The sequence below is a fragment of the Macrobrachium rosenbergii genome, chromosome 21, assembly GCF_040412425.1.
Source record: "Macrobrachium rosenbergii isolate ZJJX-2024 chromosome 21, ASM4041242v1, whole genome shotgun sequence".
In the NCBI taxonomy this organism is placed as follows: Eukaryota; Metazoa; Arthropoda; class Malacostraca; order Decapoda; family Palaemonidae; genus Macrobrachium; species Macrobrachium rosenbergii.
In genome coordinates this window covers 15,477,122-15,500,703 of record NC_089761.1, presented here as the reverse complement: position 1 = coordinate 15,500,703, position 23,582 = coordinate 15,477,122, and the positions used below count along the sequence as shown (strand labels likewise).

General features: G+C 34.9%; 1 protein-coding gene across 1 annotated transcript in view; it reads right to left on the bottom strand.

Annotated features, from left to right (window-relative positions):
* Positions 1–226: 226 nt before the first annotated feature.
* Positions 227–23,582, bottom strand: part of Vps13B (vacuolar protein sorting 13B) — a 195,249-nt gene continuing 171,893 nt past the window's right edge. The window contains 5 exon segments of the mRNA XM_067123050.1: positions 227–1,765; positions 14,198–14,434; positions 14,689–14,838; positions 18,218–18,424; positions 18,830–18,996. Of these exon segments, the coding sequence (XP_066979151.1) occupies positions 14,204–14,434; positions 14,689–14,838; positions 18,218–18,424; positions 18,830–18,996 (755 nt within the window). The 3' untranslated portion in view covers positions 227–1,765; positions 14,198–14,203.

Here is a 23,582-nt window from a genome sequence, read left to right as displayed (position 1 = left end):
AAATCTACCTTGTGACTAAGGGCTTAAGAATCACTTACTTTCAATACTGAAAGATCGAAACTCTTGTGAATCTGCATAAAATAAGTTTCCTTGAACTATTACACATGATTCAATCACCACATGTATTTCTCTCTGCAACTCCACCATTGCACTTCAATACCAGGCTTTAAAATAAAAAAAGTGGTAAATTTAATTATACAGTAAAATGAAGAATAAGAAAACACAGTTGGATAAATTATTTTTTTATTTTTCAAATTCAGGTAAATAAATATCAAAAGCATTTAGAAAAGCAATTCAACCAGTCAAACATGTCTTTCATATTCCCTTTTGTGTAATAGTGCATTTTATCTGCAAAATCTAACCATGAGTTGCTTTCTATTTGTGCTTTGAATCTTGGATATTGCTTGTGATTCTTTTATGACAAGCAATATGGAAAGGAAAAGTTAATTCAGACATACAGTTACATTCCTGAATTACAAAGAAAGTTTCTATGTGATTATACGAAAAAAAATCAAGCTAACAACACAGTCCTGAAGTAATGTTTGTGATAATTAAAAACACTCACGATAGGTCAATTTATAAGTGGGTAAACCAAATACAGTATAAAAAATAAATTGCCAGAAAACAATAACCACTGATTCAAAATGAATGTGGTATATTACACAAACACAGCAACACTGTTGTATGAAATAGATCAAAATGTTAGATATAGTATTCACTGCTCTTGCATAAAATTGCATAAAATTTGTACAAAAATACTTAATTTTTTCTGCTTTCCAATGCAGTAAATCTACCTCTTCACTTACAGCTATATCACAATATTACAGCATTTCACTATTCTTAAATAATAGTCTTCAGCTTGAACTTTGGCATTGCTACTGAAAATTGTATATCATCCAATACTGGACATTTGTATGTTAGAATTCGATTCTTTTGCAAAAGGTTCAAATTTCTAATAAATTTAACATTAACCTGTTCTTTGTATTAAAAAAAAATAGTAAGCTAATTAATATAATGCAGGAAATACTCAGATTGATACACCAACAATTTCCCCAACCATAAATAATCAAATGTGAAAAAATGAATGATATCTCCCATAAATCAACTACATTTTAAGTACACATACTGTGTTTTTAAAAAGAAATATTACATCTGACTTTCACAACTTGATGGCTCATCGCTAAAATGGAAAATGGGTGAAAGACAACTTCGAGATGGAAAAGCAAAGAGAAGAAAACCAACATAAAAATGAGAAGACAACAATATCACAAAACTCTAAATTACTTATAAAACCAACTAGTTCAACAAGCAAAAGGTACAACAAATGTCTTTGAAAACTGACAAACTCAGTTTTCCTAAAGTGTATTCTCAATCTTAAGAGACTTGGAAATTCCTGGGTTTAAAATAGGAATGACAACATGAGAAACTAATTACAATTAAATACAATACTGTCATCCAGTAATCATCTTATTAATAAATAGTGTCAGCAGACCACTGTGTCAACATCCTAACTCTCTTATCTCTGGTCTATAGGAATTGTTCTCAATACATTAAATACATTAATCTTAATAAATTAAAACTTAAAAATCTAAGGACTTAATAAACCGAAAATGATGAAACTTGACAGATTTTCTTTAAAGATTTGTTTCCAACACTTGATATACACTACCATAAACTACAAATACTAAACAGGTATAAAAGTGTAGTAGGTACAAGCTCCCAGACTTCCATTACCGTATATTTAAAATAGTGTAGAACATCACTGCTGGAAAAAAGTAGAAAAAATGCTTCAAAGGTCTATTAAACAAAAAGATAATGCTGAATGCAAAAATAATCCCAAATCATAGCTTCTATAATATAGTCTTTTTTTCAGCTGATAATAATGTCCAGAACCTATATTACTGAAGGTTCTACCTTGCTCCTGACTGCTGAAGTATTTTAGTTATAGAAAGAAAATACATCCCTTTATGCATTTTCAAAACTGTATTTTCATGACGAATATCCAAAACTGTAATCAAGTATCATTATTTTGCATAATTTTGTTAGCTAAGGAAATAATAAAATTGATGATTGCACAATCCATAAATGAAGGGAATTAAATGTATAGATGCATAAACATTTCAGCACCAAGTCTCCATATCACTAAACAGTATTACCTTCAATGATATCAGCTGAATATATCTACCATCAGTTCACAAAACAGACTGCATTATATACAACTAACAAAGTAGATAACTGTTTTCCTGTCATAAGGGTTTTCTACACCTACAATCACTCTGCACCAACAAAACCTTTTGTATTCAATGAGCTTGTGCACTTAATGCTATCTAGGGCATGGCAATCACAAAATGGCAGGAAGAACAAAGCTGAAAATGCACTAAGTAGCCAAAGTAATACCTACCAAGACACAATTAAAATTATTTACTGTAAGCACATTATTTACTGTAAGCACAAATCAACTGAATATTATGCAATTTATATTCAAACAAAACTCCCACAACTTGAGTTGTAAGATATTACACTGAAACTAAATAAACATGACATAACAGATAAATTATTATACTGTAATAAGGAAACTTAATAGTACTGTATCCTGAAAGGAATGTTATACTATACCTAAACTGATCAAAATGCCCCAACATAAAAAATCTCAGCTAAAACCTAGCTCTTCCATGGAGGATTTTGTGTCCAATTTTTGGATAAGAAAGTTGGGTAGCTCATGAGTTCCCTCCAATGCCTTTCATCTTACACACTTTTTGCCTTATTCCCAAACTGTTCCATTTCTTAATTTATGACCTTTGTCTGCAGTCTTCTGGTCTTTCCAGTTGGTCAAAACCAAGCCAATTTCAGGTTTACCACTTAACCAACTGGTTGCTCTTCTCCCCTTCCCATCTGTTTAAATCACGAACATTTCTGAAATCTCATATTATTTTCAATAATCTGGAAACCATACCTCTTAGCTAATTCTTTACCTGTGATACAATCTAGATTTGCTCATGTATGAATTCTCTGCATTCAGCAGTCAGGAACATTTCAGAAACTCCATTTTACAAGATCTATCCTTTTAATGATGATGCATACACCAAGCCATACACATAAAGCAATTCTCAGGCCCTGGCTTTCTGTAGTACTTATTGTTCTTCATTACTAAGACAAACCTCTTTTGTGAATTTTCTGTAACTTCATTAATTACTATATCAAACAACACATGAATCATTGTTGATTCTTGATGGACAATATTTATCACAGATTTTGCTGATATACTTGCCACTACCTTTACTCTAAATCTTGTGATGTAACATACTGTAATACCAAAGCTAGTTCAAAGAGTCTCATAAGCTGATAAGCGCCTTCTGCCTTTGTAATGCCTTCTGACTGGTTGTCTTCACTGAGCACATTCGTCCCTGATAATACTTCTCCAGCACTGGTCTCAATATACAGATAGCCTGTGTGGTCAATTTCCTTGGCATGAAGCCAAAACAACAACTGTCAACTTTAGCTATCACTATTCTTCTATCACTTTATCCCATACTTTCGTCACGTGCCCCAACAACCTTATTCTTACACACTTTCAAACTATAGTTTCATCTTGCCTTTCCACAGTAATATCTTACTTCCATCCTTTTGGTCTTTTATATTCTATCAGATTTTCATATATTCCGATCAACATACTAATGGCTGGTTCTCCAATTGCTGTTAACGAACTGCATGTTACTCCTGACAGTTCCAGAGCCTTACTTCCTTTCATCTTTATAAGGGCCCCTAAAACCTATCCAGAAGTCAGATGATCTATTGGTTTGTCCCTGTCACATTAACATCCTCTGGATCATATTTGCTCTCTTTATTCAGATGTTTTCAGAGCACATGATTTCTTTATTTCCATCTTTAACCCTCCATTCTAATTTTTGAATAACTCAGTTGCTCTTGCAACTTTCCTATCTTTCTTTAACCATTTTGCTACAACAACTTTTTCCTTCACTCTTCTGAATAATCTGTTCCAGTACAACATTAATGTACTTTCTGACTGTGATACTTTTTATTGCACCTGATAATCTCCAAAAACTAATTTTTCTCTTTTGCTCTTCCTAATGTGAAGTATATGAGATCATATGCATCCTCTTCTTTACTAGGATCGTTTTAAGCATCATCTTCCTTTCACTTATTCTAACTTTTCAATAAACATATTAAACAAATGAAATAAAAAGATGTGTTGCTAAAGAAAAAATTAGCTTCTATTGACACACAGATTGCTAGAGAGATATTCACAAACAATTAGGCAAATGTTGAAGAAATTATGCAAAAAGAATTTCTTTCTCAAATAAACTGGCAATGAGTCTACTGTAATAACTATTCATCATTATACAGTACATGTAATGTAATGATCATAACTGTACTAAGTGAAAAACTTTAGACAAATTAATATCCAACCACACTGGAATGAGTGGTTGCTAGGAAGTTGTACAATGCACCTGAAATGAAAATACCCAAACAGATCTAACACTAAGTACAGTATTTAAATTTATCTTGAATATAATAATTACTGTATGACATTGTAACATATCATGGCAACGTATGTTAAATTTTTCTGACACTGGAAGCTGAGTTTCAAGAATAATTTTAACCCAGAAAAATTCAAATAATAGCTTTTCTGTCTGCTGAACTTACTTACAGAAAGTACAGTAATATCTTACTCTCCAGTATATCAAAAAGATTGTTCTGATTCAAGTTCAAATCAAGAAAATAATACAATTACAATAATATAATTGCATATGCAGATCTTATGACATATGCTGCTCAAAATACAATCCTACAAAGGCTACAGAAATCCGCTGGAATTCTAAAAAAGTTACCTTATGCAACTCATGACTAGTAATAATGGATAAAATAACAAAACTAAGCAGGTAGTTCTCTAAGCTGCTTACAGAACCTGACAACAAAGACATTCTACACAACATGAAACACAAGACGACTATAAAAAATTTCATGAATCAAGTTTCTTGCATAATTTCAAGAGTAAAAGTACCACTGAAAAATGAAAAAGCAGAACAACACCATGTGACACAACTTCATGTGAAATATCAAACAGTGATGAATACTGTAGTGCCATAATACTTCTTAGAATAAGTAACTATCACCAAAAAATCATCATTCAATCAGACATTCTACTGTACATCAATGCATACATCATGACCACATCCTCAAAACTCAATAAAAGTACCACTTCTGCAGCAGAAAAATATGGCAAGGCAATACAGCATGTTTTCATACTTTCAGTGTATCTACCCCTAAAAAACCATAATGTATGCATAGCAAGGGAACTCTAAATTACTAAGAAGTTACCATGTCCCATCTTTCCATGGTTTAAAAACTGCTACCTAAATTAAAAAAGTAATTTATAGCTAATTTTTGTCAATCCCAAAAAATAGAGGTATCAGTACTTGAATGTATCAGAAAAATGAGCAGTAATAATTTGGTACAGGTATGAAACTTAATTTCTTGAACAGTATTTTAGAGTTCTCTAATTAACCTTACATTACTAAGAAAAATACACCTTCTTTTACACTTGTCCTCAACAAATGTACAACTTCGGAAACCTTATTTACTTTAGTAAGCTAAATTAATCTTGTTTATCCAAGACAAAAATCAAAACAACTGCCCTGAGCTTGTTCATAAGGTGTTTTTTTAAATAAGTTCAAGCTTCCAAAACATTTTAGAATACTGTAAAATAAAGAATATCTGCACCAAGCACTTTATGGTAACAGGAAAACAATCAAACACTGACTAAATTTGAAACACACATGAACTACACACATTTACAACACATACATTTACAACTTAGGATATCTTGTACACCAGTCTTTTGCTTCACTACTTTGCAATAGGAAAATATTTACAACCCATGTTTGGGTTATTATTGCATGACATACACAGCATTGCTAAAAAGCTACAGAGTTACAATACATGTTTCACAAGTATAAATAATGCTAACAATTACACCTACCCTACACTTACATGAAGAACAAGTCACACCATATGAGAGGGACAGGTCAAATGCATACCAAGATATGATGGGGGTTAACTGTACACTGATGAGTATAAGAATGAAAATAATGCAAAGAAATGACAGGAAAAGACAAAGTATTCTAAAATACTAAAAACTGACACAAGACCAGTACAATATTACCTGAAACACGATTTTGGTAACTAACACAGATGTTCATACCTATCAGTGATGCCAGTTCCATGAACAGTTCAAGTTGAAACAAACTACAAAATCTCTATAAAAAACATTTCCACATGGAATCCCATAATTTTTTAAAATTAGATTTAAATAAAATTACAGGACCTATTTTCTTTTATAACTCTGTAACTAAAAAACAAAGTACATAATACAAATACAAGTGGTCCATGAAAATCTACAGGCAAATATCCATCAACTTTTAAGAAAATCAGTTAAATAAAGCCACAGAAAACTAAAGTATACTGTACTTATTTTCATATTTCAAACATTTTATAAAAATGGAAAAACATGTAAATTACAACAGTGCTCATATACTGTACTGCATGAATGATGTTGTTAAAAGCTTCTATCTGTGAGATTAATAGGTTCACTTGAATATTGCTCTTAAATCAGCAAAAAGCATTAACTGGAGGCCACAAAATACTGAATTAAATGCCTTACAAAGTCCAAACCTAGAAGAAAAAAGTGAAAGGGGAAGAGTATGAAATAAAACAAAGGGTCTATTATTAGTTCCACTTTCTGAAGAGGACAAATGTAGGGTCTAACATAAATTCCACCTATTCAAAAAATAAAAGACGGGTATAATACCAGTCCTACCTCATAAAAGAGGAAAATAAAAGAGGAAAGTAAAAAAGAAGTCCATTGTTTGTTGGCCCTCTGAAAAGATGTAAGAAAAAAGTATTAGGTGATGTTGATCTCATCTAACATCATTGATTTCCTCTGTGGGAGTAATTTTGATTGCTTTCTCTAAGGACAGAAAACAATCACTGGGAACTACTACAAAGGGGTTAAAAAAAAACTGAAGATGTCATTCACAAAAAAACAGAAAAAAAAGCTCCGCTACAGAATTCTGTTCCATCACACATTAATGCTCCAGCACTTTCATCAAGGGCTGCAAGGCAAGCCCTGCAAGAATTTTGCTGGGAAACTCTTCCATACCCTTCTTATAATCCTGATCTTGCTCCTTCAGATTTTTTCCTGTTTTCAAAACAAAAAAAACTCAAGAGGAGTACAGTTTGAATCTTTGGATGAAGCTAAAAACGTAAGTTTAACTTGGTTTAATGGAAAGGTCCTAAAATTCAACAAAAGAAGGGTTGCAAAGATGGAAACACCACCTTAAGAACTGTATAGAGTTAGATGATGGATATGCAGAAAAATAATAATTTTTTTCCTCAAATAAATACCTGATATTTCATTTTTTATAATATTTTTACTTGCCCTCCTACTTTATAGAAGAAAAGAGTAAGTACTCAAATGGAGCACTAAGAAAGAGAAGTTAAATTTAGCTAGACTGTAAATTAGATACAAGAGAAATAGCTTTTTCACAGAGGAGGCGCACGTGGCTCACAAAAAAAAAGGCAACAATATTTAGCATGTAGATCACCATTGGTTGCATTATACAATAAGATTACACACCTTTGAAACCGAGATCCTTATCTTGTTTAAAAAAGTAAAGTATTTGATAGCATTTACAACAGAAATGCCTTGTAGAACATGCCATTGTTTGTATTACCCTGTTATATTTAGTAAGCACACTTTCTGTATGAATAATATAATGAATATATAATAAAAAATATTTTTTATGATTGCACAGAAGGTAGTTGACTGTAGGCTAGCAACAATTGTTGCTACTGAAATATCACTTCACCAGAAAATCATTTACACTTACAAACTATAAAGATTTCAAGGACATAATTCCTGGTTACTAGGAAGTACCTACATTTATATCAGTTCAGTGTAAAATCTAAAATTCCCGTAATCAAAGCTGAAAAGTTGTATGTAGTGTGTTTCAGATAAGGATCTTATATAATCTGAGAGCCAGCATTCTTCTGTTACTCCTCCCTACTAACTATTTTCTTTTAAAAAGCTAATGTTTTTAAGAGGATTTCCTTTACCAGCACACTGCATTCCTAGGAATGAGTACAATGTTCAACATAAGAAACAAATATGAATTAAAACAGTATCCCACATTTCCTAGAGAGCTTTAGCATTTCTTAAATTAACAACCGTAAACATGTACAACCCTACCATTAAATGATTTATCTAGTCCACCCATAAACTACAGTTACAGGCATGTTGATAGGTTATCCCAATATAGTAACTGCTAACTGGTATGAACTGGGGTAGTGTCACTGTTAAACAAAAGTCCCACAGGGGAAAGCTTTCCTTATTTGACCAACTACCTTATTTAATCTGTGTCCATAAGAATTACAAGCGAGCACTTCCATATGTGAGATCACCATGGGAAATGACCTGGTTCAAAACACATCATTAGCACAGTTGTACAGTTAGAAAAACCTTTAAAGCATATCAAAAAGATACAACTAGTGGCCTTAGTAACATCAAAGTTCCATAAGAAAAAGCAAAAAATATTCCGTAAGTACTATAGGTCACAGACAATGACATCGCTAAGCACATTATTCTTATCTTAAACTGACTGATTTAATCAATGAATATTTCTCCTCATGAAGCTGATGACCACCAAATTAAGAAAAAAAGACAAAAGCAGCAAGGAAAATGGTTATTGTTCACATGCATACACAAACTCCAGGACAACAAGTTTCCCCTTCATGTGACATACATAAACTCCTGGACAATGAAATCCTTCAGGTGTCATACAGAAACTCCAGGACAAGGAAGTTATTACTTCAGGTGCCATACAGGAACTCCAGGGCAATGAAGTTATTACTTCAGGTGCCATACAGGAACTCCAGGACTATGGTACCATACAGATTAAATAACACTATCATTCCTAAGTCTTACCTATACATAGATAATTAGAAACCACCACCTATACATAGATTATTAGAAACCACCAGCCTCCCAATAACAGTGACTTGCACAGTCAATCCTGCAGCCTAAACACTACCAGCAAATCATCTCAACCCTCTCTATTACAACAGAGAGGGTCCTGCTGATATGATGACATCTGCAGCTGGTGTTTTTTGTCTTTTTCCAAGAGACATAAACTGGGGCTGGAACAAGAATGAGAAAATAAAGGTATCTAAAATTTGAGAATGAGGATTCATCCAGTGAACTCAATAAGAAGTATGAAGATTATAAAAATAAATATAAGAATTATTACCACTGATTAAAAGAGGATGGGAAGATGAACAACGATAACTTATGCAATACCAACACCAGAACTAAATGACGTGCATTTACATTACAAGAATGGCAGAAGTGAGGCAAATATGCCAAAAAATGAGAGCTTTCCTCCTAGGGGCCTGCTCAACTAGCACTGATTTGTTTTCCACAAATAACAGCAATATAAATCACCAATTACTTTAAATTTGCCAACTACAAAAATACGTAAAACAGGCTTCCTATTCATAAAAGAATATAAAGTTGAATGAAATTATGTCAAGAGAATTAAAAGGTACTGACAAACACTGATTAGATAAATAAGAAGGTACAAAGATTTAAAGAGAATAAAATAACATATTAGCACAAAACTGTAAGTAATTATTACAATCATATGAGAAAATTCTATCAACCTTCAAGAGTCTGCAGAAATTTGAAGAAATCAGTAGGATCCCCAGCACCAGACAACAAAAATATATTTAACATCCCATGTCATATATCCTCCACATTAATCCATAACACAGTACAGTATCTACATAACTGTCAAGTATACAGTATATACAGTACTTTGCTCTGGTCAGAAACAAGGGACATTACATATGAAGCTTCACAGAGCAAATCATAACCCAGATGACAGTATTTGAAACAGTGTTTTGGATTTTTACATGAAAATGAACCCAATGAAGCCTGGATTTCTATTCAATCAATAACTTTTGTAAAGGATATCTTAACTAAGGAATAAGTGCACTCTTGACATAAACTATTTGTCATGATTAAGTATAATTTCATTCTAGCAATATGAGTGAGTTAAAGATTCAAATCATATTTTTTCTTCTTGGATTCTTCCAGTAAAAAGTTTCTTGTAGTAATAAAATAAACTTTTTTTTTTTTTACTTTTATCATGTATTACTGAAGAGATAAGTACCAGTCAGACAGAGATCAAGTTCTGATTCCTGCTTCCAAACTAGTCATATCCAAGATATGTAATATGGAGAAGGTAAGCCAGGCCTGGATAAATAATTGTTTAATTTGGGATTTTTTGGTTGAGCCATATTCGCTCCATACGATTAATTAATTATTTTTTCATGATTAGATATTCATGACGACATCCACCAACAATACTGACATTTTTTTAACATTGCACTCAGTCATGCAGTACTGTCCCAATTGGAGATACACTGGGAAATGAACATAAAATCATTTACATGTGACACAGGCACAGCTTGCCACAATGCCAGTCAGCATCAAGTTACCACACTGGTGATATCCTACTAGACTGTTCAGCCATTTACTAGAACACTTAAAATGAAATAATAAAGTAGGAATAGTAACAGATACGCTACGGAGGGAGTCATTTTGCTAGTTTGGACATGGGATTCAGAGTTTGGCCTTTGTAACCTTATGGTATTTAGCACACCATTAGGTTTGTTACTCGGATGACCCTGCTGTTCTGTATACTGAATTACACATGCTGTATAATTCTGTATTTAAGAAAATTCTTAAAAATCTTTAGAGCAAGAAGAAAATGTTCACAAGTTCTCATTAAGTCTTTCATACAATTTTTAAATCTAATTAACTGTTGTGTTTTAGGCACATCACTTCTTTCTTAATCTATTAGTCATACACATTTATCATTTAAATTCCAAGGGAAGCAATGAATTGTATAATCCCAACAAACTTTTTCGTTTTGAAAAAATACCATAATACAGTATACACACTGAAATTAACATTATAATCAAATATTAATAAAGCATACCAGTTTTTTGCTGCCCTCACAAACAATATACTACCCAAGGATGTCAAATACAGAACTAAATACTGCATCTGCAAAATCCTGACAATATATCACTTGTTACGATTCTCAATGAGAAATAAGGAAGAGAGACTTAACTATGTTTTTGCATATCAAGTAACCTATGCAAAATAGTGTATTCTGTTTGCATTCTTGAACTAGTCTAGTGTTCTTCTGGTTTGAACTTTCTTTCCAGACACTCAAATATATTGCATAGTACTACAGAAAATGCATATACAGTACTGTATTTTGAGATAAAATTTTTTATGCACAGTAATACTGAAAAGCAACGATTACCTATTTGGAAACTTAACAGATACTGTTTACATCTAAATACAAGTCAGTAGATAAGCTCTAAAAACAGCACGGTTAAGAGTCACTGATGATCGGTACTCCTAGAAATCGTATTTTCTGGCTGTAATATGAAACATTATGGAATAATAATAATGTCATAAAATGTATACAATGAATCTAAATTTCTGAGCTGGTAATTAAATTCTGGCCATAAATAGTCTGACAACACCATAAAGTTTCATTTGCAAAAATATATACTAACCTTTCATATAAGCTTTTGTGCCTTTTTCAAAAAAGTGCAACTGTATCAAAAACATGTTTCTCCATAAATCTATACTGCAGAGATTTGTGTTTTAACTGTTGTGCGAAAATTTTGAAATGACTCTTAGTCTCATATTTATTAAGTTACACTGTTTTACCTGTTCTAAAGTTATAATAAAATTCTGCAATGAATTATGTTATTACAATGTAAGTTACAAAATAATGAGTAACTTGAAAGGTTAAATATTCTATGAAATACGTACTCTTGATAACCCACTTCTAGCCTTGACATTAAAAAATGCTGGATACATTTTCTAATAAAGTTCTCTAACCAAGCCACAAAAACTCTAATGATATCAATAACCCACAAAGAACCAAATTCTGCATTTTAAAGAATTCAAAAAGTACCACAGAGTACAGTAACTCATCATTTACAATCATATATAACTTCTTGTCAATTTAAAATGAATACATCACATCATACTATGATTATCTGTAGATTGGAATATGTAAATTATGCCAGAAAGCAATCATTTTAAATGACTGTCATTCTATCTGTCTTGTAACAATTCGTACACCACAGAGAAAACAAAAACACAGCAGTCTTTCCAGATGTGTATTCAGTTAGATATGTGGATGCACACCTCTATGCAAAAACTGGAAAAATGTAAACCTCATTAAGTTAACAAGAGTGACATGCTCTCTCATCAGTGAAGTATATCAACTATCAGTTTGGAGAAGACCAGAAATGGTTCAGATAAAAAGTAACTTACGTGTAACAGGAAAAGCTCAAAAAGACATTAATCCAGAGAAGCCTGCTAACATACAAACTCTATCAACTCTAAAATGGTCAGATAGTTTTTAGGGGCCAACAACTATTTTGTCTTTTACTACAGTCTTTCTAACTTTCCACTGCTCACTTAATCACTTTCTGTCATCCGAATTTATCTAAAAAATTAATTAGTGAAGTTTTCCAGCTATGAAAAATGTAAATATTAAAATGTATTCTTTACATACACCAAAAAATTTTGAAAAATAAACACACTATAGTCATGAAAATAACATATTTTAAAAGATGATTCCAGAGCTCAATTCTCCTGTTTCTGTTTTAGAATGAAAATGTAATTTATAATACAAAAGAATCTTGATATGGTTTTTTAGTAATAAAAACTGCCTAGAAGATATAATTACCAAGTAACCTACATGTATGGAGGGTTTCAGGGGATACCTCAGTTAGAACATACCTGTAAACCACTATCAAGTGCACTGATTTTTAAAGTTCCCATTCACAAATGGAGTAGAACTGATAAGCATATTTCTTTACTAATGGTCTCAAGTTATACCTCCTAATTTGTGAAAATCTAAAACAAATATTTTGTTCCACAAGCCAAATGGAATCCAGTACACTATGTATATAGCAAATACCAAGCCTGAAGTACTCTTACTGTCCAAAAGTGCAGTTTCTCTAGAAAAATAACTTTTTCGCAATATAAACATCCAAACTACTATGGTACTGTCATTCAAAACTCAAATACGTTGTCATTTATCATACTTTAAAATTTCATTATACAGTATTATAAAATCTAACACCATGCCTCCAGATTTTAAAAGGTCCTTTAACTTGTCCAAAAGATCAGACATGAAACAAAACATTTACATCATATCTGATAACCGTATTTCAAGAAAAACCTCGTTTTACCCTTTCTTTTATGGGGCTAATTTAGAGTGAATATGTGAATATGGGTAAATAGTTTGCAATGAAGGGCCCCATTTTTCTACAAGAATGCAAATACAAGATAACCACTTAGATAAGTGCTATGAAGTCCAGAAAATACTCACAGAACACCTCACTCTTGCTGTACTTTTCTTGCACTTTCATTTTTACAGTATATAAAAAAATATACTTACTAATGAACTTATATGGCTCTTTACAATTCTAATAATAAAGTCTTACTTACAAAGTTTCACAATGTAATTTAACTCAAAACCTGAAACAAAATTCAAAGTTCAGCATATAAACTATCATGCTGAAACTAAAGACTCAAATTTAGATTTCCACTTTTGTTGTTATTGTACTGTACTGAGCTATTTTAAATTTAAAGCTCACTTCATTTAGCACTAGGGAATGCAATTCTTACTGGCTGCACAGCAAACCCCAATCATTATTAATAAATAAAATATAATTGCATTATAAAATTTCAAAAATCTTATAACAATCATTTGCAATAATGTTGTTATAATATGAAAGCTTGCCATCTAGCTACTGACTTATAATTGATTATGCAGGAGGGAAGACTACAGAAAATTAGACTAGCGCCAAAAATATATTTGATTATCACAAAGAATATTTTAAAATTTAGTATTTATTTTAATAGAGCAAAGGTGTTAAGCATACAAAGTAATTTCTCTTTTAATTAAAAATTTTTAAAATTCCATTCAGTTTTCAAAATAAACTTTCAAAATAAACTATCTTCCAAGCTAGATAACAAGCCAAGAAGAGAAAATAAAATAAATAAACCCTTTACCTATAACTAAACAATGAACCCTCTCCCCTGACTAGCTCTTGCTGCAATGTTGATGGAAGACAGCAATGCAGGTCTCAACCTCGGTGAAACATATAGCTTGATGCGAGGAAAGTGACCAGGAACATGCTCATCTTCTTCTGAAGAAGCAGCAGAGGAATCAAGTCCACCGACCTCCAAACCTTCACTGCATGTACTTCTCACATAGTCCGCTACTCGTTCTGGACATCCACTCACAGGCTGTTATAAATCAAGACATATACTTGCATGATTTGTAATCATTAACGCCTATAGCCAATATGTGCTAAGTGCTAAGAGTACATAAATAGTGCTCTTCTAACTTAATAGTGCTCTTCTAACTTAATACAAAAAGAAATTTTATGTCAGTGAAAATACGTTATTGTTACAATTTTAACATAATTCACATAAGCATGCATTCTCATGGAACAGGTAAAAAGCAGAGTACCAGATATATCCCCTATTAACAACTTTACCTCCATATCAGGATTCTGTGGCTTAGGTTCTGGCTGAACTTTTTCTATATATATCAGCGTTGGATCACTTGCATGGGCTCGCCATGTGACTTCATGAAGTGGAAGAGCATGCTGCTGGGCATCTTCTTCAACCCCCAATATAAAGAGTACCTGAATTGTATATCAAGAGCTATAACAAAACACAATTGAACTAAGAAGCCTGATTAAATTTATTACTGATACAATAATAATGTACTGTAAACACAATATGTAATTTTACAAAAAAATTTGGTACTGTGACACTGGAAACCAAGAACACCTAGATCGAGAGTGTGTGATTAGAAAGGGGGAAGGACAGTCAGTCTGGGAAATACGAGTAGCATATTTGGAAGCAGAGAGCTATAAAGACCACTGGGATGTCCCAAAAAGTAATTGAAAAGAGCAATGATAAAAACCTGGATCCAGTGGCAATTTGGGCAGAAAATGCACCAGACAGAAAAGAGAGGAGGAAATTCATGACACATCTAATGTCAAGTAGGGAGAACCAAATGTAAAAGCATTCACCATGATAATGATGATGTTGACAATGATGATACATCCTACAAAAATCCCTCCAGTGACACATAAAACTGAGTAATACTGCAATGTGGATATATCATTGCTCATAAACACCACTGCATCTTCTATGGCTATCATAATTCATATTACATAATTTTCATCATTAGAGAGCTTAAATGATTAATTTACTCTTCTAACCCATATTATTTTATATTAATACAAAAAACTGTATACACTGCAATGAATCTACACTTGTATAAAACTTAATAACAGTACTGACAATACTGGATTTTCTCAAAAATTTCAAAAACTTGGTTCACATACTTGTTTTTCACTACTGACTGAACATAAAATACTAGCAGACTGTGCTTTATTCCTAGATTGTATATTACACTGTTCATAATCCAAGGTGAATGGAGTTCTACAAATGGAAGAATTATTAAAATTAAGTCCAGTAATCCAATAACTCAACTATCTCTGCTTCATACAATTTCTTTTTTGGGTAGCTGGTAGTTTATACATCTATTACAACTCGCATTGTTATCCTCTGGGTGTTGGAATAGAACTGTTCAGTTGTAAACTTGTCATGATTTCTATGGAAAAAATAAATTAAAATCTTAAGTACAAAAGTAAACTCTTTACGGATGAATCTGAGGTTCATCCACAAGTGTTACATATAAGTTCACTCTGACACAATGCTGCTCACCGGAAACAATATCATCCAGAATAAATGATGACTAACAATGAAGATCCAGTAATGAAAGCAAAAATTTATGACAAATCTAAAGTAGAGTATTGATTCCAGATGCAAGTGTGATCAGACGACCAGCAGTAATAACACTGCATGAGACAAAAACCTATCAATGCTTTGGTTAGGAAAAAAAGACTTGAGTGTGAGAACATAGTAGGGCCAACAAGCCTGCAGGGCTTACATTGTCCAAAACAATGTCAACAGATAATCAATGATGGAAATAATGATACTTTGGATAAAGGAGCAAATTAAAAAACACATAATACTTAGTCTTCCAATAACTAAGGCAAAGGCTATGAGCATCTTCAAAAAGCCAGATAAAAACTATAATGACATCATAAAACAAACAATGTTTATGTATTCTGCTCCTTCCTCATCTTTTCTATCTTCCCTCAGCTACTCTACTATTCCAAACCTTTTCTTTCTTCACACTCTTCTTAAGATTCCAACTTCTTCCTCCAACAAATTTCTCTTTGCCCATGTCACCTGGCCCTCAGCCCTTTCCTCTCTTCCTTATCCTTTTCCCTGCCTGTCTTCTTTTAGATCTTGAAGGCTTTCTTCAGTTGTATTTTACATCATCAGGAACAGCCAAATAAGTGCTATGGTCAACATTTTTACTCCATAGGGACATTTCGGATATTTCGGCTTCAACATATTAAGCCATTTTCAACCTAAATAACTAAAACATAAAATTATATACAAATATTGTAAAATGACAAATTTTTAAAGTAATTTGTATTTTTCCTAACATACAAGCCTGAGGTCTTTATATGTGAGAAATAACTTACAGTGAGCTGGAAATCTGGCCATTAAACTTTTCACAAGAAGGTTATGGTAACAGTTACCAATGGTAAGAGCGGAAGTACGTCCCACCAAGTGGGTCTGCACTCATTTCTACTCAGTTTACCTTTTTGCCCAGGTAAGAGAATGACAGGTAGTAAGAGGTGGGCCCTTTATGTAAAGACCTTAGGTTTGTATGTTAGGAAAAATACAAATTACTTCAAAAAATTTGTCACTTGTTCCTACACGAATACAAGCCCTCGGTCTTTACATATGGGAGACTTACTTTTGGAGGGAGGATTCTGAGTACATCTCTGAACTGGCTGGTAGCTCAGCTCACCTGGGTACTCCCTTCCTGGTCATGAAAGGGCAAAGGAAGGAGACCATACCTTTGATCTATTGAACAAGCAAGATGTTCAAACGTCAGACTTCTGGGTATTTCGAATTAAAGGAGTGTAATATCCTTGATTCGAAAAGGTTTGGATGAACCCACATTGTCGGAGACTAAAAAGCTGAGAATAATCAACTGGCTTGCTCGTAGTCAAATCAAAGGAAGGTCACTCTCGAGAATAAAATACTTGTTTTTTATAAACTACGTTACCATCAATAAAAACACACTAATCTGAAGAAAAACTATAATGGCTTAAACTAATACAATTCAGTGAATAAATACAGTAGTCATTAAAATGAAGTCAAATAAAATAAAATTCAAGGTGAGAGAAATAAAAATTCACAGACGTGAAATAAAACATAGGACTAAGAAACACTCAAAAACCCAAAACAAAAACCAAGACAAATAAGCAAAGAAAAATTTAAGAGCAGAAAAATAAGCCTGATGACTGGAAAGGGCTCTTGCTTTCCCATCATCAGGCTAATGTATCTACTGAGCAGTTTTTCTTTTCTTATTTGTTTTGGCTTTTGTGTTTTTGGTTTTTTTAATGTTTCCCAGTCCAATATTTTATGTCAATTTTTATTTCTCTCACCTTGAATTTTACTTTATTTGTCTTAATTTTAATGACTATTGTAATTCACTGAATTGTATTAGTTTAAGCCATTATGGTTTTCTTTCCAAGTAGTATGTGTTTATTGATGGTAAAGTAGTTTACAAAAAAACAAATATTTTATTCTCGAGTGTGAACTCCCTATGATTTGTACTTTACTAGTATAGTATATAATTTTATGTTTTGTGTTTTACCTCTATTTAGGTTGAAAATGGCTTAATGTGTTGAAGCTGAAACGTCCACATGGAATAAAAATATTGACTATAGTGCTTGTTTGGCTGTTCCTGATGAGGATCTGATTCCCTAGGAATCAAACTCTAGCAATTATGTATCTTTTCCCTGATGCTACACCACACACTTCAGTTGTTCTCTGTACATCTTCTTCCACAGGTTTCTAACTTTCATGAGTAAAATCAGGAGCACAAAACAGTTACCAAGTCAGTAATGACTCATCACTTACTTGAGGAGTAAGAAGGATGGTGACTGGTGTGTAGGTGCCTGCAGCTGTCAAATGTGTGGCATCAACCGCAGCAAGCACTGCCCTACACTCCTGGGGCAGAGCTGCTACTAGTTTCCATACTAATTTTAAGGGTGCATTCACTTCCATATTGTGAGGTTCAACCATGGGGGGAAACTTAGCTACTTGTTCCTGGTGCCAACCTGCACCCTGTAAATTGGCATTAACAACATTTTCATAATTCATTTCATAAATGTACATCAACAACATTTCCATAATTCACATAAGACTCTCTAAGGCAAGGGATATGCTAAAATAATTATTTTCTAAATACATGAAATTAAATAATGTATCCCAAAAATGAGGGCAGTCAAGTAATGCCAGGATTTAACTGTATCAATTAGCACGATTAACAGTCAACTAATATTTGAATTCCTCTGAACTGACAGAGTTAGAAAATTCCAGAGTGAAGAAATGGTTTTAAGAATCAAAATACAAAAATATATAATAAAATGAACAGTACAGCTCTACAATACAGTGATCATCTGTGCTAGCATAATCATCTCATAAGAAATCACTTTCAGGCTCTTACAGCCACCCAAAGAATTACATTACCTGCAATAAACCTTGACCTGTGTGTACAATGAGGTCTGCAGCACCTCCAATAGGTTTAGTAACAATGCCAACTAGGCCTTTGCCTACTCCTCCAACAACAGTACTTGCTGTCACACCCTCATTCATTATTGCTTGCATTGGCTGATGAACAAGTCCCCCAATAGCACCTGCAAAGGTCAAGTTTGTGATTAGTACATTACTAAAAGAAGAACTAATAAATCTCCATGTCAAATGATTAAAACATTATAAATCTATTTTATTTTAGCACGGTTACAAAACTGAAGAAATGAATGACGGAGAATATGGTGGAAGGAAAGACCTTGAAAGCTGGGCAGCAGGAAATACAAAGACGTCAGACTGTAAGATGCTATAGAGGGATGAAGAAATTTGTTTTTATTTAGCTTTTGTGAGAGAGAGAGAGAGAGAGAGAGAGAGAGAGAGAGAGAGAGAGAGAGAGAGAGAGAGAGAGAGAGAGAGAGAGAGAGAGAGTAATTGTCGTTGTGAGTGGTTGGTTGTTGAAGTTGGTTTCGGCTGTCTCTCTGTCTGTCGGTCTGTCGGGAGTTTTTCGTTTTTTGGGGAAGTTTGGGCAGTTGAGGTCCAACCTTGAAAGTGAACGGGGAGTTCGTCTGTTTTTTTTGGTACCAACATTAATGGTTCATGTGTCTCTTCTTTTTTTTGTTTGTTCGTTGTTGGTGGAGGGTCGGTTTAAGTTTTTGTTTTGTGGTTGTGTGCTGTGATTGGCGACCGGGGACCTTATCCATCTCCAGCAACCGAAGATCAGGGTGAGTGTTGCGTGTTGTGTTGTTTGTGGGTGTGAATTCCGCCACATAATATTTGGCGCCCAACGTGGGGCAGCTGGTATTTCAGCTGCAATTGAGGTTGATGGCTGGTAGTGTGACTGAAGAGAAGGATGGAAGAGGAACTAGTGAGGTTGCAAGAGGAGAATACGTGGTTGAGGGGTGAGAATGAGAGATTGAGGAGTCAGTTGGAGGAGATGGGGGAATGCTAAGAAGTGCAAAAGAAGAAATGAAAGGGGAGATGAAAGAGTCAGAAGAGAATGGAAGAATGGAAGAGAGGATGGATAAAAAGTTGGAGGAATGATGAAAAGTGTGGAAGAAATGATGAAAGGTATGTTCAAGGGTGTTTTTGGAGAAGGGGGCTGTTGGAGGCAGGTTCTCTGGAACGTGTGAAGGGGCAAGAGAGAAAGAAAAGGAGGAAGAAGTGAATGGAAGTGTGAGTGATGAAAGTGATATGGGAATAGGAAGTAAGAAACGAGGGAATGAGAGGCAGGGTAAGGAAAAGGGGAATGAAAAGCAAGGGAAGGAACAGAGGAAAGTAAGGATAAGTCAGGGGAAGAAAAAGGGAAGAAGGAAAGGGAAAGGAAACTGGTAAGAAGGGTAAGGAAGTGGGAAAGGCAGGAAAGAAGGGAGAGGGTGAAGGCAGTAGTGATAGTGAGGTGGATGGAGGTGAGTGGATAAAAGTGGATAAAAAGAGGGGAAGAAGAGTGTAATGAGTAAGATGAATGTAAGTGCAGAAGTGGACTCTTTGTATTCGGAAGAGGGTATGAAAGGACAGAGCGAAAGTAGAAAGTGAGAGTGAAAGTGAGAAAGAAGTGAGAAAGGCTATGTATGTGAGGAGGTACCCGGTGTGAAAAGTATAATGAGTATGGAAGTAGGGATGTGCATGATTTCTTTAGGGAGTATGAAAGGTTTTTGTCAGGATAAGTATGGGGAAAGTAAGAGAGTGTGGGCACGAGAATTAGGAGAGTATTTGACTGGGTTTTTACTTGATATGTATAGGGTTATTATGAGTGTGGGGATGTTGAGTATGACAAGGTGAAAGCTAGACTAGTTGAGCAAGCGAGGCGTATGAAAGCGAGTGTTAAGTATAAGAGGAAGAATGAATTTGATGAGGCAAGAATGAAAGCTGGGGAAACCTTGTCACTGTATGCTTGTAGGCTGGAGACGTTGGCAAGGAAGAAGTTTGGGGATGATGGGATAGATGAATGTAAGGAGTTAGTACGGAAGTTGTTAGGGACAGTGCCAGATGGAGTTAGAGAATTTGTGAACTTGAAGCGGAAGGAGAAGAAAAGATGGACGAATGAAAGGTTGACTTGGGGAGAAATTTTGTTGAGTATGACAAGGTGAAAGCTAGACTAGTTGAGCAAGCGAGGCGTATGAAAGCGAGTGTTAAGTATAAGAGGAAGAATGAATTTGATGAGGCAAGAATGAAAGCTGGGAAACCTTGTCACTGTATGCTTGTAGGCTGGAGACGTTGGCAAGGAAGAAGTTTGGGGATGATGGGATAGATGAATGTAAGGAGTTAGTACGGAAGTTGTTAGGGACAGTGCCAGATGGAGTTAGAGAATTTGTGAACTTGAAGCGGAAGGAGAAGAAAAGATGGACGAATGAAAGGTTGACTTGGGGAGAAATTTTGGAAATTGTAGAAGATTATGAGCTTGACAGGGTTATAAAAGAGAGCAGAAGTGTAAGTGTAAGGGCTGGGGTAGATGAGAGGGTACCAGAGTTCGGAAGCTTTAGGGATGCAGTGTTGAGGGGCCCAATGAGAATGGCCGATAGTGTAATAGATAGGAGTGTAAGAGCAAGTAATGTGGAGGTGCCAGGGAGGATGAATGATGGGTTTGTAAGGGAACAACGGGTTGGACGGGTTAGGGATAGTAGTGTACAAAGGGAAGGTCGATGAGTGGAAGTCGAGCGAAGTGTTTTAGATGTGGAAAGGAAGGACATACAAAGAATGAGTGTAGGTGGGCTTTAGGAGCGTGTTTGGTGTGGGCAACAGGGACATTTGGTAAGGAGTGTACGAAAGATAGGGGTTAAATGCTACAGGTGCGGACAGGTGGGTCATATTGCTAATGGTTGTAGGGTACCCGAGTGAATGTAATATGTGGCAACTGTGGTAAGAATGGGCATTATGCGAGAATGTGTTCAGAACCGAGAGCGAAGTGTGACGAATGTGGAATGGAAGGGCATGTATCAAGTGTGTGTAGACGAAAGAGGGTGACTGTGACAGCGAATTCGGGAAACTGAGTGTGAAGGGGGTTCAAATGGGTGGATCCTCCAGGATGCAAGCGGTGCGTGTGATGCATGTACGTGAGGGGTTGTTGCATGAGGATCAGCAATTTGTTTTGATAGAGTATGGTAGAAAACGTAAGAAAGGGAAGAAACGTAAGTAAACTGAATGGTCGTAAGTTGTGTGATAGGGTGTGAGTGCCAAAGTGAAAATGAGTGATAAAGCGTGTAATCTGGGATGAATGGGATGGTATGAATTGAACGTTATAGCATATGCGGGTTTGATATAACTGAGTTGACTGAACGTGTAGGGGTTAGTGAACGGTTGGAGGTGAGCGAAAGTGTAAGAGTAAGAGAGCGTAGCAGTAATATGCGAGTGATTGAAAGCATGAATGAATCGTTGCAAGAATTGGAAAGGTCAATGAGCGAATGGGATGGGTTAGTTGAAGAATTGGGGGAGGTATTTGGGAATGAGTTAGAGGTATAGATGAGATTGTGGATGAAATTGAGAGTGGTAATAGTGAAGAAGATAGCGTGAATCTGAGAGAGAATGGAGGAGAAGATGTGAGTTTGAATGTTGCTAGAAGAGAGAATGATTCTGAGAGAATGATTGCGTGCCTGCGAACGCGATCTAGAGGACCTGCTAGTGAGCATCCGTGGGTGTTGCGTAAGGCGATTTGAAAGGGGTGTGAAAGGTGTTGGTTGGGAAATGCTAAAAGGGGGAGAAATATAGAGGATGAAGAAATTTGTTTTTATTTAGCATTTCCCAACGTTTTGTGAGAGAGAGAGAGAGAGAGAGAGAGAGAGAGAGAGAGAGAGAGAGAGAGAGAGAGAGAGAGAGAGAGAGAGAGAGAGAGAGAGAGTAGTAGTGGTCGTTGTGAGTGGTTGGTTGTTGGAGTTGGTTTTACGGCTGTCTCTCTGTCTGTCGGTCTGTCGGGAGTTTTTCGTTTTTGGGGAAGTTTGGGCAGTTGAGGTCCAACCTTGAAAGTGAACAGGGAGTTCGTCTGTTTTTTTGGTACCAACATTAATGGTTCATGTGTCTCTTCTTTTTTTTGTTTGTTCGTTGTTGGTGGAGGGTCGGTTTAAGTTTTTGTTTTGTGGTTGTGTGCTGTGATTGGCGACCGGGGACCTTATCCATCTCCAGCAACCGAAGATCAGGGTGAGTGTTGCGTGTTGTGTTGTTTGTGGGTGTGAATTCCGCCACAATGCATTAATGAGATAGTAGAAGGAAACGAACAGCAGCAACCTGAATATAGTGGGGACTGATTGCAAGGCTACTAGTAAATATGAGCAGATATACAGTACGTGTAAAATTTATCCTTCTAAATGCCATGGGGATTCGGGCACTTGCAAAGAAAATGTGCCAAATTTTTCAAGTAATTTTTATTTTTCCTAAGTATATAAACAATAAACTTTCATATATGGAGTATCTTTCTGAGCATGCACTGGACTGGCTCTGTACTGATTAAACAAGGGAAGTATCCAGGTGGAGACGGAGGAAGGGGACGCCCAATTCTCACCCAACCAATGTTATCCACTGTTCTTTCACCTGAAATACAGAGCAGACATGTCTCTCATGTTCTGTGTTTCTATTGTGTGCATTATTGTTAGTGTTCATATGAGTAACACTTTCTCCGTACATTCATATGCTACTGGCGCAGTTTTGTGCCTGACAGTGCTTGTGTTGTGTTTTTTTTTTTTGGTGCTTCAGTGCGTGCGCTTGG